A 14099-nucleotide genomic window follows, 5' to 3' on the forward strand; every position below is an offset into this window, starting at 1 on the left:
TACCAATAATCCCACCCTCTGCAATTTCACGGATTTTGCAGGCTGAGTGGTTTCCTCTGAAACAGGACAGGCGACAGCACCTAGCTCAGCGAGTGTCAGCCACAGACAGCACCTGGAACCTGTTTGGCAGTCAAACCATGGAGGCCTTACATACGGCTGCCTGGGAAGTCTTTCACCACCTGCTTCGCCCTGAGGCGACGTCCCACTCGACCACAGGTGAAGAGTCAGCCTTCGTGCGAGCAGTAACTGGGTTGGCCACCAGTGAGGACCGATCGGAGGACTCTGGCGTGCTGGATGTCCGTTGGATCACCACGGCTGGCCCGCAACAGTGGTGCCCATCCACCGCAATGTGTGTGTGTGTGTGTGTGTGTGTGTTTATGTGTGTGTGTGTGTGTGTGTGTGTGTGAGAGAGAGAGAGAGAGAGAGAGAGAGAGAGAGAGAGTGTGTGTGTGTGTGTGTGTGTGTGTGAGAGAGAGAGAGAGAGAGAGAGAGAGAATCACCATCAGAGCCCGTCACAGGCCCCAGTCTATGCTCAGCCTCAGTTCTTTATGTGTTGCTACAGTCTTGGTATATGTAATTGGTTCCAGTTGAATGTTACTTAAATACTGTGTTCAAGTTGTTAGTGCTTCCATGGAATAAAGTGAGTTCAGGCTACTGGTCATATTTTACTTATACCGAATAACAACATTATTGGCGACGAGTGTGGTCCTGTTCTCAATGCAAATTTTTACTCTGGTTGGTCTTCTGTTTATTCTCACAATCGCTGATGGTGTTATGGAGGACATTTTATGTCATCTGGTCAATCAGCAAGAATCATTCGCCAAGCCATTTCACCACCAATCGCAGGAGCCAGACAATCAAACTCGGGTACTTCAATCATTGGCTTCTGTTTTGTTGTAGTTGGCATGATCCTCAGTCTTTGTCACCTGCTGTTTTGCACTCCCTGACCCCATGTTTTATCTGCCTTCCTTTTCTGCATACGATGAGTTCATTGAGGAATGGGACGCATATGTGAAATATCTGTAACAACACTTTCAAGCTTTTGGGATTACTACACACATCAAAAAAAGTTTCGCATCACCTCGGTTCCAAGAGTTTCGGAACCTGTACTGAAAATTGGAACAGAGATCAACATAAACATCATTTACACCCTTTTTATTGCTCATGAAAACCACACATGCATGTTGTACCACCATACAGTGAGACCTTCAGAAGTGGTGGTCCAGATTGCTGTACACACTGGTACCTCTAACAGCCAGTAGCATGTCCTCTTGCATTGATGCATGCCTGTATTCATTGTGGCATACTGTCCATAAGTTCATCAGGGCACTGTTCGTCCAGATTATCCCACTCCTCAATGGCAATTCGGCGCAGATCCCTCAGAGTGGTTGATGGGTCACATAATCCATAAACAGCCCTTTTCAATCTATCCTAGGCATGTTCAATAGGGTTCATGTCTGGAGAAGACACTGGTCACTCTAGTGGAGCGATGTCATTATCCTGAAGGAAGTCATTCACACGATGTGCCTGAAGGGAGTGTGAATCATCATCCATGAAGACGAATGCCTCCCCAATACGCTGCCGATATGGTTGCACTATCGGTCGGAGGATGGCCTTCATGTATCATACAGCCATTACGGCGCCTTCCGTGACCACCAATGGCATATGTCGGCCTCACATAATACCACACCAAAACAGCAGGTAACCTCCACATTGCTGCACTCGCTGGACCGTGTGTGTAAGGCATTCAGCCTGACCGGGTTGCCTCCAAACATGTCTCTGAAGATTGTCTGATTGGAGGCATATGCAACACTCATTGGTGAAGAGAATGTGATGCCAATCCTGAGCGGTCTATTTGGCATGTTGTTGGGCCCACCTGTACCGCGCAGCATGCTGTCATGGTTGCAAAGATGGACCTCGCTATGGACGTCGGGAGTGAAGTTGCGCATCGTGCAGCCTATTGCGCACAGTTTGAGTCGTAACACGTCGACCTGTGGCTGCACAAAAAGCATTATTCAACATGGTGGCGTTGCTGTCAGGGTTTCTCCGAGCCATAATCCATAGGTAGTGGTCATTCACTGCAATAGTGGCTCTTAGGCTGCCTGAGTGAGGCATGTCATCAACAGTTCCTGTCTCTCTGTATCTGCTCCATGTCCGAACAACATTGCTTTGGTTCACTCCGAGATGCCTGGACGCTTCCCTTGTTGAGAGCCCTTCCTGGCACAAAGTAACAATGCGGACATGATTGAACCTCAGTATTGTTGTTCTAGGCATGGTTGAACTACACACAACATGAGCCGTGTACCTCTTTCCTGGTGGGATGACTGGAAGATGACTGGAACTGATCAGCTGTCGGACACCCTCCATCTAATAGCGCTGCTCATGCATTGTTGTTTACTTCGTTGAGCGGGTGTAGTGACATTTGTGAACAGTCAAATGGACTGTGTCTGTGATACAATATACACAGTCAATGTCTATTTTCAGGTGTTCTGGGAACTGTGGTGATGCAAAACTTTTTTTGATGTGTGTATTTTATGTTGTGCCTTGTTCCTTTCATGGATATCACCAAGAGTCCTGTGTCAGCTCACCCCTTTGCAAGATCCATGTTATTTTATTTTTGACCAAAGGTGTGAACTTCTTGTAAAATACTACTGTAAGTGCACCCAATGTTATTGCATCCTAGGTTGAGTTTTACCACTGTAGGAAGCAACAACATCAATCCTATCAAGCATGGGCAGCTGAACTCCATGGGTTAAGTCATCACTGTCATTTTGTGTCTGATGTGCTTACAGAGCTGTATACTGATCAGATGCTGAGAGATGCTATCATTCGTTTAGTTCCAGGTTGTGAGGTGCGCGAGTGTGTCCTCTCGTGTGAAAATCCATACCTTTCTGAAATTTTAGCTATTGCACAGTCATTTGAGGTATTGCGAGGGGCAGGCAACGAACTTGAGTAATAGTGTGAGGTATCAGCAATTGAACTCCCTCCTCCGCACCAAGCTTCAGGTAGTTCTCAAGGGCAAGACACAGTTGTGGTGGTCCACACACAATCACAGCGTCAAGGCGGCTGGCCTCCCTCCCAGCAGCAGCTGCACCAACAACATTAACAAGCCAATATGCAGCAATGTACATCTTCCATGCTCCTATCCTGCCCTTATTGTTTTATGAACTATGAGCATCCAGACTGCCCAAAATGCTGGGCCACCTGTCATAACTGCAACACAAAAGATTACATTGCTTCTGTTTACAATGGAAAAATTCGGCACAATGATCCTGATGCAGATGTGGAGGTAAACTTTGTATTGGCTATTTCTATTAGGCCAAACAGGCTTTTCATTGATTTTATGGTTTTTCATGAAGTTATGCACATGCAAATGATTACAGGAGCTGCAATAACCTTCTTAAACTCACAAACGTATATGGACTTGGCCTCCCCTCCATTTCTCCCTGCGTCACAAAAGTTAGTAAATTACAATAAACAGTGTATTCCTATTCTTGGCCAACTCTCTGCCCCTGTGACCTACCAGTTAGTAGAGTGGTTACTTACATTTCTTGTTGTAGATAATGCAGGTACGGAGAATCTTTTTGGGTTAGATGCTTCTAAGTTGTTTGGCTTTACCATTTCAGATGAAATGAATTTAGTCTCTGAACAAGTGACATATACACAGTTAGATGCATTATGTTCTGGGTTTTCATCTTTTTTCTCTTCTGGATTAGGATGTGCCAACAATTTTCAAGTACAGATTACCAAGAAATCTGCTCGGCTTCATTTTTTCCAGGCCCATCTGGTTCAAGTGGGGAACAAATCAACTATGAATTAGATCACCTCATGGAATCCGGCATTGTTCAGCCTATTGCATCAATTGAATGGTCCACCCGCTTAGTTGTAGTACAGAAACCGTTTGACCGGTTATGCCTCTGTGGGGATTTTAAAGTTTCTGCAGATGTACGATCTGTAGTGGATACAAGCTGATACCACTGCCAGATGAATCCTTTGCAAAGTTATCAGGTGGTCATTATTTTTCAAGAATTGACTTGTTGGATGCCTATTTACAACTCCCTTTAGATACAGAGTAACAACATATGTTAGCTGTCAATAACCCTTTTGGATTGTACCAATATTTGCTGTTGCCTTTTGGAGTCACCAGCACTCCTGCTATTTTTCACTGTTTTTTGGAACAACTTATAGTATCTGTGCCGGGTTGTGCAAACAATCTGGTACACATTGTAGTTTCCAGTGCCTTTACTGAGGAACATTTACAAAATCTCCATACACTTTTTTCTCCCGTCCTCCAAGCAGCCAGATTGAAGGGTAATTTAGTAAAATGTCCATTTTTACAAGTTTATATCATTTATCTTGGATTTGAAGTTTCTAGTGAGGGTCTCAAACCCCTGCACCAACCCGTTTATGCTATTGTCTCGCTTCCATACCCTACATCAATCAAAGAACTGCAGGTTTTTCTATGCAAAGTCGCCCACTACCATAAATTTTTGCCTGGGGCAGTGAAAATAATACAGCTGTCCACAGAGACTCAGTTTCGCTGGTCACCAATTTATGAAACCACATTATAAACCCTTAAGACCAAGTTGCAGTGTCCTGCTTGTGATGCACCAATCAGGCCTCCTCTTGGTCCCTGCAATGGATGCTTCACGGCATGGATTGGGGGTAGTTCTGGCCCATAGATATATTGATGGCTCCCAGCAGCCTATTGCTTACGACTCAAAAATGCTGAGACCTGCTCAAACAAGGTACTCTCTCATAGTAAAGAAAGCTTTGGCCATTGCATATGCTCTGAAGGAATTCAATGTTTTTTTCTCTATGGTACCCAAGTCCACCTGATCACCAATCACAAATCACTGGTTTCCTTATTCAGTCCTTCTACATTGTTACCAGATAGAGTGGCACATCACATTCAGTGTTGGGCTCTTTTCCTTTCATATTACAACTATGAGACTCATTCCTGCCCCACAAATCAACATGCAATGCCAATGCTTTGTCCTGCCTACTGGCCAGTCCAGACAGAGGATTTGATCAGGAGGAATTGTTTTAGTTTCCACATTGATGCTACCACATCGCAGATGATTTATGGTTTTCCCGTCACTAACACACAGATCATGAGGGCTTTAGCTTTGGATCCCATTTTGTGGAAGTCACACCATTCGTATAAATGGTTGGCCGGATTCACCACCTTCTCATGCGTACAACCTCCTTCATAATTATTACATCTTTTGACACCAATTCCCTGCTGTGGATGGTGTTCTGCTTTCAGACATGAATCATGTGGCCCCTTGGGTAGTGATCCCCTCAGTGCTTTGTTTGGAGTTTCTCTGTTTATTACATGTAGATCATTGGGGTGCATCACGCACAAAAGTATTGGCCCGCTGACACACATTTTGCTTGGCTTGGATGGTGATGTTACTCAACTGGTTGCCTACTGTTCATGGTGTGCAACACACCAAGCAGCTCCTGAAGCATTGTTGTCTCCTTGGCACACATCACTGCATACATGGTCTCATGTGGATTTCGCTGAACCCTTTCTCAACGCTTACGGGCTGTTGGTTGTTGACACATATTCTCATTTTACATACATCATTTGTTGTGTTTCCACATCCCCAACTGCCACTGTTGCAGCCTTGTCCAAAATTTTTTCACTCAACGGCTTGCCCACAATGTTAGCATCCAATAAAGGTCCACAATTTTCATCACAATAGTTTGCAGCATTTTGTAATTCCCGTGGTATCCGTCACATCCTCACCCCGCCATTCCATCCACAATCTAATGGTGAGGCAGAATACCTAGCGCAAATGTTCAAAACTCATATGAAAAAGTATGTTGCCATCTCTTTGTTCAATTATGCCTTAGATTGGTTTCTCTCATCATACTGTTTCACACCATTCGGCGAGAAGAACTTGGCGGAGCTACTCCATGGGGACCAGCCGAGGGCATGGCTACACTTCTTGTGTCCTCCAACTGCAACATCAACCTGTGCAGCTGCCATGCCTCTTCCAGCTGAGTGTGGCTGTCTGGGCACTCGATTTCGGACGTCACCCTAAATGGATTCCAGCTGTCATCGCCAAATGCCAGGACAGCAGCTCTGCTAAATCGGCAAGGAGGATGGCCTCTCCTTGAGGCACCATGATCAGTTTCACCTTTGCATGGATGGCGGATCCCTCTGATGACACACCATCACTTCCAAGCCCATCCACATTGACTGTCACATCACCTGCTGTTACTGTTGCTGATTCTCCACACCGGCATGGTTGAGGGTCTCCTTCTTGGAGGCCAAACCAGCAGTTCTTCTATTGCTTCTGACACCGTCATCAGGGATTCCATCGCCTATTCCTGAGTAACTGCTGATACCAATATCATCAGCACCATGAGCACTGTCAGCAGAGACGATGCCCGAGGTCAATATGGAAACAGCCCTGGGGTTGCTGGTGTTGCCGTATTGTTTCACTTCAGACCATACACTCCCATTGCAGCGTGCCACCTTAGCCAGAGCCCAGCGGACAAGTAGGACAGCATGGCATCTCAAGAATCCATTATCTCCCAAAGAGAGGAGGAATGCAGTGATGCTTGCACATACTTTCGAAAGGCCATTTGTGTGGCAGTGCTATGTTGTCCAAAGAGGGCACCTCAGAATCGTGTGTGTGTGTGTGTGTGTGTGTGTGTGTGTGTGTGTGCGTGTGTGAGATCATTGTGAGAGCCTGCCATGGGGCCCAGTCTATTTAAGGTTAGATGAGCTACACTCAGCCTCAGTTCTCTATCTGTTTTGCTACAGCTCTTTGTGAATGTAATTGGTTCCTGCTGACTGTTACTTAAATACTGTGTTCAAGTTTTTAATGCTTCAGTGGAATAAATTTGTGTTCACAACCGATCGTGTTGTACTCATACCTAATTACAACACACTATCTCCTTGCAAAATTGTTAATGTACACAATGTAAACTTGCTTTTGTACAAGAAAATTGATAATTTATTATCTTCATTGTTTATATCAATGTATGCATTTATTTTTTCCTGGTAAGTGCAATTATTACAACCTCATATCTCAACGTATATGTGCACTAAGGTCATGACAATGTCTGAAAACTGATCTCCATGTGAACAACAAATAATTAAAAATAAATCAACAAACACTATAACTGCGCACTGCTAACACTGCATGTAATATTACATGTTTTGAGCAAAAAATAAACTCATCTCTGTCACATCTGCTTGTTTCAACTTGTCCAAGTCTTATTGCCTACCTTTCTGAACCTCTGTCTCATCATTATAAATTCTTTCTGAAACCATTAAATGTCTCCAGATCTCTTCCATGTATACAGCTTTCTTTCGTGATTTTTAAACCAAGTGATAGCAATGATTACACTGGATTCTGAGAAAAATTCTATCAGCAGCTTTCCCTTTCATTCTTTCCCTGCCATTTTCTTTCTCATCCTTTTTCTACAACTGAATTCCAGTCCCCCATCACAATTAAACTTTCTGCTTCCTTGATGTACTGTATAATTTTTTTTTCAATCCCTTCATCATTTATATAACTACCTGTATTACTATAGTGGGTCATGTGTCTGTCTTGGCTACAATAATTGGTTTACTATACTGTTCATAATAGTTCCTCTGCATTCCTACTATCTTACTTCAAGTCCTCTTGCATTACCTCTTTTTCCTTTTGTGTTGATAAGGAATAATTTGTGAAATAATTATCGTAGAAAGATCTGTAAGAAAAGACTTCGAGAAAAGTAAAAATATTTCCACTGTGTATCAAATATCTAATAAAAGGCACAATTAAAGTCTAAATCCAATTTATATGACTATTCAGAACTGTAACACAATTTGTGAAGAAGTACCAATGAATTTAAGACTCCACTTACCTTGTTATATTCTGAAATAATTCTTTAATATCTGCTGCAACAGGAAGGTGCTCAAATTCTGATGGGTCATAGGAACTGAAAACAAGCATAAGAAATAAATTAAAAATTGTAATTATTTCATCAGATGGCATGTCTGTACAATGGATATGTGCACATGTTCTCTTTGTTGTATGAAATAATGTGACTCACAGTATGCTTCTCTTGTATTTTTATTGAGCACTAGCAAGTAACTGACACGCATTGCAATACCACTCACAGAAAAAATATTGTGTTTAAATTATGTTTACTGAAGTGTTGCTGGAGACACAACAGTTTTTGTTTTCCCATTGGCTATGTACATGAATAAATTAGAATGTTTTCTAAAAACAAAGATGATGTGACTTACCAAATGAAAGTGCTGGCAGGTTGATAGACACACAAACAAACACAAACATACACATAAAATTCAAGCTTTCGTAACCATCGGTTGCTTCATCAGGAAAGAGGGAAGGAGAGGGAAAGACGAAAGGATGAGGGTTTTAAGGGAGACGGTAAGGAGTCATTCAAATCCCGGGAGCGGAAAGACTTACCTTAGGGGGAAAAAAGGACAGGTATACACTCGCACACAAACACATATCCATCCGCACATACACTGACACAAGCAGACATATTAAAAGGCAAAGAGTTTGGGCAGAGATGTCAGTCAAGGCGGAAGTACAGAGACAAAGATGATGTTGAATGACAGGTGAGGTATGAGAGGCGGCAACTTGACATTAGCAGAGGTTGAGGCCTGGCGGGTAACGAGAAGAGAGGATATACTGAAGGGCAAGTTCCCATCTCCAGATTTCTGATAGGTTGGTGTTAGTGGGAAGTATCCAGATAACCCGGATGGTGCACCACTGTGCCACGATCTGCTGGCCGTGCACCAAGGCATGTTTAGCCACAGGGTGATCCTCATTACCAACAAACACTGTCTGCCTGTGTCCATTCATGCGAATGGACAGTTTGTTGCTGGTGAACTCCTGAGATGGGAACTTGCCCTTCAGTATATCCTCTCTTCTCGTTACCCGCCAGGCCTCAACCTCCACTAATTTCAAGTTGCCGCCGCTCATACCTCACCTGTCATTCAACATCATCTTTGCCTCTGTACTTTCGCCTCGACTGACATCTCTGCCCAAACTCTTTGCCTTTACAAATGTCTGCTTGTGTCAGTGTATGTGCGGATGGATATGTGTTTGTGTGCGAGTGTATACCTGTCCTTTTTTCCCCCTAAGGTAAGTCTTTCCGCTCCCGGGATTGGAATGACTCCTTACCCTCTCCCTTAAAACCCACATCCTTTCGTCTTTCCCTCTCCTTCCCTCTTTCCTGATGAAGCAACCATTGGTTGCGAAAGCTTGAATTTTGTGTGTATGTTTGTATTTGTTTGTGTCTATCAACCTGCCAGCGCTTTCGTTTGGTAAGTCACATCATCTTTGTTTTTAGATATATTTTTCCCACGTGGAATATTTCCCTCTATTATATTCATTCATTCATTCACCAAATTCTTTGGCAAAAGGCAGAATACTATGGTTTAGGTGGTACTGTTGGCTTGTGGCTACAATCATATCTACAGGATCGGAAGCAGACTGTAATGCTAAATGGCTCTTCTGGAGAACCTACCTCGTCTGAATGGGGCACGATAACGTGTGGTGTGCCTCAAGGCTCCGTTTTGGGCCCACTGCTTTTCCTCATCTTTATTAATGATCTTCCTCTTTGTTCTGAGACAAACAGCAAATTTACCCTGTTTGCCGATGATACCACAATTCTAATTGACGATTTGATTGATCATGATCTTGAAAAAACTACAAATACTGTTTTTAATGACATCTTAAATTGGTTCTCCTCAAATGGTCTCTCGCTCAATGCAGATAAAACTCATTATATGAGGTTCCATACATCACAAAGTAATCCCGATGAAATTAACATAAAATGTAGAGATCAACCAATACAGAAAGTTGAAGACACAAAATTCCTGGGTGCTTACATAGACAGTAAATGTAATTGGTCAGTTCACATTCTTCATCTATGTAAAAAACTTAGCTCGGCAACATTTGCATTACGGGTAATTTCTTCAGTGGCTGAAGTTGACACTATTAAGGTTGCCTACTTTGGCTACTTCCACTCATTGATGTCATATGCTATCATTTTCTGGGGGAACCAACCACTTGCAAAAAAAGTTTTCACCATCCAAAAAAAAGCAATCAGAATAATGTGTGGGGTCCATCAAAGACACTCTTGCAGGCACTTGTTTCGGAAGATAGGTATCCTAACAACTGCCTCACAGTATATTTTTTCCTTGCTCACCTTTGTGTGCAAAAATTATTCCATCTACCAAGACAACAGTAAATTCCATGGTTATAACACGAGAAACAAAAACAATCTACATTTAGAAATGAAACGTCTCACTCTGGTACAAAAAGGAGTTTACTACTCCAGCATTAAGCTGTTCAATGCTCTACCACTACATATCAAATGTGTTCATACAGAACTGCCAAAATTTAAACAAGTTCTCAAAGATTACCTGACAGAGAAATCTTATTATACTGTGGATGAATACCTGAAAGAAAATGTATACCATCACTAAACTTATTGTGTCTAGAAGTAGTTCAATTGATTTTATTGTGCATTTGGGCATTAGCGCACTTTTTGTAACAACAGATTGGCTGTACATGTATTTACTCTTGTAGGCCTAATATCTGATTTAACTTTGTGCTCTTATCTTTAACCTTTATTTGAAACTCCTTTTTCTGTCAAATGGTAATTATGTTATCTAGCTGACATTGTATCTGTTACTGTATTTATAGTATGTCTTACTTAAACTATGTACAATTTGCCATTGAATTGCCCTTGTATTTATTGTAAGTTTAAATTGAAACCTGTACAATTTGACACGTTCCATATCCTTGTGATTGACTCACTAACTGGATCTACGGAACAAGAAATAAATAAATAAATAAATCATTAGAATGTTTTCTGATACATGAGCAGGCCACATACAGCTGTCCATGTGAGAAGCATAGATTTGCCAAACTTAGTCCACACACTTGCAACGACTGTCCCTGTTCTTTGCAAAGGCATTTCAAATCATAAACTGGTGTTGTTTGATTTTGAATGCATATTTGTTGGAATCATAGGGATGTGTGGTAACAGTACATCTCCTGTAAATGTTCCATTTAAAGTTGTAGCTTCAATGATATTGCTCATCATCTTCTTTACTGAAAGCTTGGTTCCAAAGCAAAGTTGTCGTGGATTTATATCTCATAGAAGAATAACATAAATGTACCAATTTTTAATGATAAAACATGCACCAACATTCCTGGGAAATCAAGTCAATTCAAAAATTCAGTTAGATAACTGACAATGTCATTTTGATTTATTACACGTTGGAATGATTCATTGTCATCTCATTTGTTATTTTGTTTTCATTCAGAAATATTCACAGGCATATGCATAACAACCCACAACAGTTTCATTGTCAAGTAAGTCATACACCATGTATTGTGAAATGGCTGTATTAATTCAGAAACCTATACAAGCGTTTTGCGTGATATTACTAGTTAATGTTATAAGAATTTGCAGGTAACTTAGTTTTGTCTTACGTTGTAATCACTGCTTTTATAACTGAATATTCTGTATTTTTAGGTTTGCAATAATATTATGAACATTCAACAAGTCATTTAAGATGTTGTTGCGACATAGATGATTTTGCACTTTCCATTTTCCCTATTGACACACTGATCATTAGGCATCATCTAACAATGCCTATTATTTCTTTATACTTGCACTTCATGAATTTCTCAGTTTAGCATTTGTACATGTATGGTGAAATACTACATTTGACAAGATACTCTGTGTTTATTCAAAAAAACTTCTTATATGTACCTTAATTCTTTGTTACATTTACTCTTATGTAAGCTCCATTACAAATAATGCTCCAAATTATTCCAGTGGGTATTACTCCTTATACACTTTTTGATTTATCATGAAATGAGTGCAATACTGCCACAAATGGCTGTTTCTAGAATGGCACTGCTCAAAAATGAGTAAGGAAGTGTGGTTAGGTGTTTCATATAACATAAGAAATATATTACAGCTACTTAGTGGTTAACAGGATGTTACTCTTCTAGGTTCGGGAAGGATTTCAGACTATATTAATCTCTTCTCAGGGACTGAGTTAATAAATCACTCCCCTGTGATTTTGATTTCTCCTTGATCAACATTTTACACAATAGTTCACATTCTATTGGATTAAAAATTGATTTTGTAATTTAAATGGCGGCTCCTGTATACTGGTTAACAACTCATTAGAATATAAAGAGAGAGGCAATTTTAATTTTCTTAATGAAGAACTTATATTTGAAAGTTGCCGTGTAAAGACAGAACAACATAATATTATTATTATCTCAATATATAGGATTCCAGGTAGTGACTGACTAAATTATTGTTAGAGAAATTCTAGTGTCTCCTACACAAACTCACAAAAGAAAAGAGAAAAAAATAGTAATTGCTGCTGATTTTACCATAGATGCAGTGAATGAAACAAGCTTGTCAACAAAGTATGTTGACTTAATTCAAGAATATGGGTTTAGACTAAATTTCACTGATTCCACCAGAATAAATGAGTGAACTGCAACATGTATAGACAATTGTTATAACGTCAAGTTGAACACATATATTTCAAAAACGACACAACACATGTAAGTCACAGGGCAAGTTTACAAAGCAAGACATGTGAACACGGTAACATTCAAATCAACACTGAGTCCAAGTCTGGTGGATGCTGGCTAGCTGGCCGCTTAGGTGGTGTGGCTGCTGCATGGCTGGCAGACAGCGCGGCATGGAGAGGACACATGTAATTGTGCGGCGGCACTTTGAATGATCGGTGAGTCACAACTCTTTTCCCCCCTTTGAAATTTTTGCACTGGTCTTGATGGAGGTGGCTTGTAGATTGCTAACGTCCATAGGCTTTGTTTGACTGGCCATAAAGTCTCGAGGTGGAGGCTTCCCGTACAGATGGTAGTGTCCCCGATGATAACGGGTCGAGATGACAGGAGACATAGGGGTCGAATCTGCTGGGACCCCGTGCACCAATCTGCCCATTGTGGCAAGTCCGGTTGATATGACAGGAGACATGGGCGATGTGTTGGCGTCCGTAGGAGAAGGAGGTGAGTAGAATTGCTCCGACAGATGATGGTCATCCGGTTCCTGCATGGGCACGTCTCCTGGTGGCATCTGTTCTTGTGATGGCACCGAGATGATGGTGGGAGGGCTGCGTTGTGAGTAATGAGAGTTGCCAAGACCCCGAGCGTCAGGTAGAGCCGAAGGTGGTGTAGTGGCATTCGGGACAGGCGTTGCCGGCACATGCGGCTGAAGCTGGTCCGAATGACGCACTGCAACACCCGTGTCCGTCTGTATTTCATACAGGCGTTGGCCACGGTGTTGTAAGATGCGGCCCCGACTCCATTTTGGCCGCCTGCCATACCCCCGTACCCATACAAGGCCACCGGCGGTGAACCGGCCAAGCGAAGGCAACCGCACCCGGGAGGAAGAAGGTCGCACAAGATGAAGTAGCATGCGGGGCTGTCGGCCATGTAAGAGCTCAGCCGGGCTGTGGTCGCCCATGGGGGTGAAATGGTAAGAAGCCAGAAATTGGAGAAGCGCATCATCAGCAGCAGAAGTCAGGAGTTTCCTCAACTGAGCCTTAAATGTGCGGACCAGTCGTTCAGCCTCACCGTTTGATTGTGGATGGAACGGATGGGCCGTGACATGCATGACGCCATGATGAGCACAAAAATGCGCAAATTCGGAAGTGGCAAATTGCAGACCATTATCAGTAACAAGAGTAGAGGGAAGGCCCTCTGAAGAAAATATGCGGGCCAGAGCACTTGTGGTTGCCACGCAGGTAGGCGACATGCAACGTACAATGAAAGGAAAGTTAGAGTAGGCGTCAAAACGAGAAGCCAATAAGTACCTAAAAAAGGTCCCGTGAAGTCATCATGAATGCGTCCCCAGGGCTTCTCAGGTGAAGGCCACGGTGCAAAGATGACATGGGGTGGCGGCCTGTGACGCACAAGGGCCGCAGGCAGCGACCATGTGTGCTATTTCAGAGTCGATGCCAGGCCAGTACACATGGTGGCACACCAGAGATTTTGTGCGAGAGACACCTCAGTGGCCTTGGTGAAGGAGGCGCAAGACCGAAGCATGCAAAG

General features: G+C 42.5%; 1 protein-coding gene across 4 annotated transcripts in view; it reads right to left on the reverse strand.

The window, feature by feature from the left end:
* The window catches only part of LOC126162341 (intraflagellar transport protein 46 homolog), a 148007-nt gene that overhangs the window by 72129 nt on the left and 61779 nt on the right, over positions 1 to 14099 (reverse strand). For all 4 annotated transcript variants that reach the window (XM_049918779.1, XM_049918778.1, XM_049918781.1 and 1 more), the window contains one exon: positions 7873 to 7947. In XM_049918779.1, coding sequence (XP_049774736.1) covers positions 7873 to 7947 — 75 coding nt within the window. The remainder of the gene's footprint in view (positions 1 to 7872; positions 7948 to 14099) is intronic.

Source organism: Schistocerca cancellata, chromosome 2 (genome assembly GCF_023864275.1).
Source record: "Schistocerca cancellata isolate TAMUIC-IGC-003103 chromosome 2, iqSchCanc2.1, whole genome shotgun sequence".
NCBI classification, from domain to species: domain Eukaryota; kingdom Metazoa; phylum Arthropoda; class Insecta; order Orthoptera; family Acrididae; genus Schistocerca; species Schistocerca cancellata.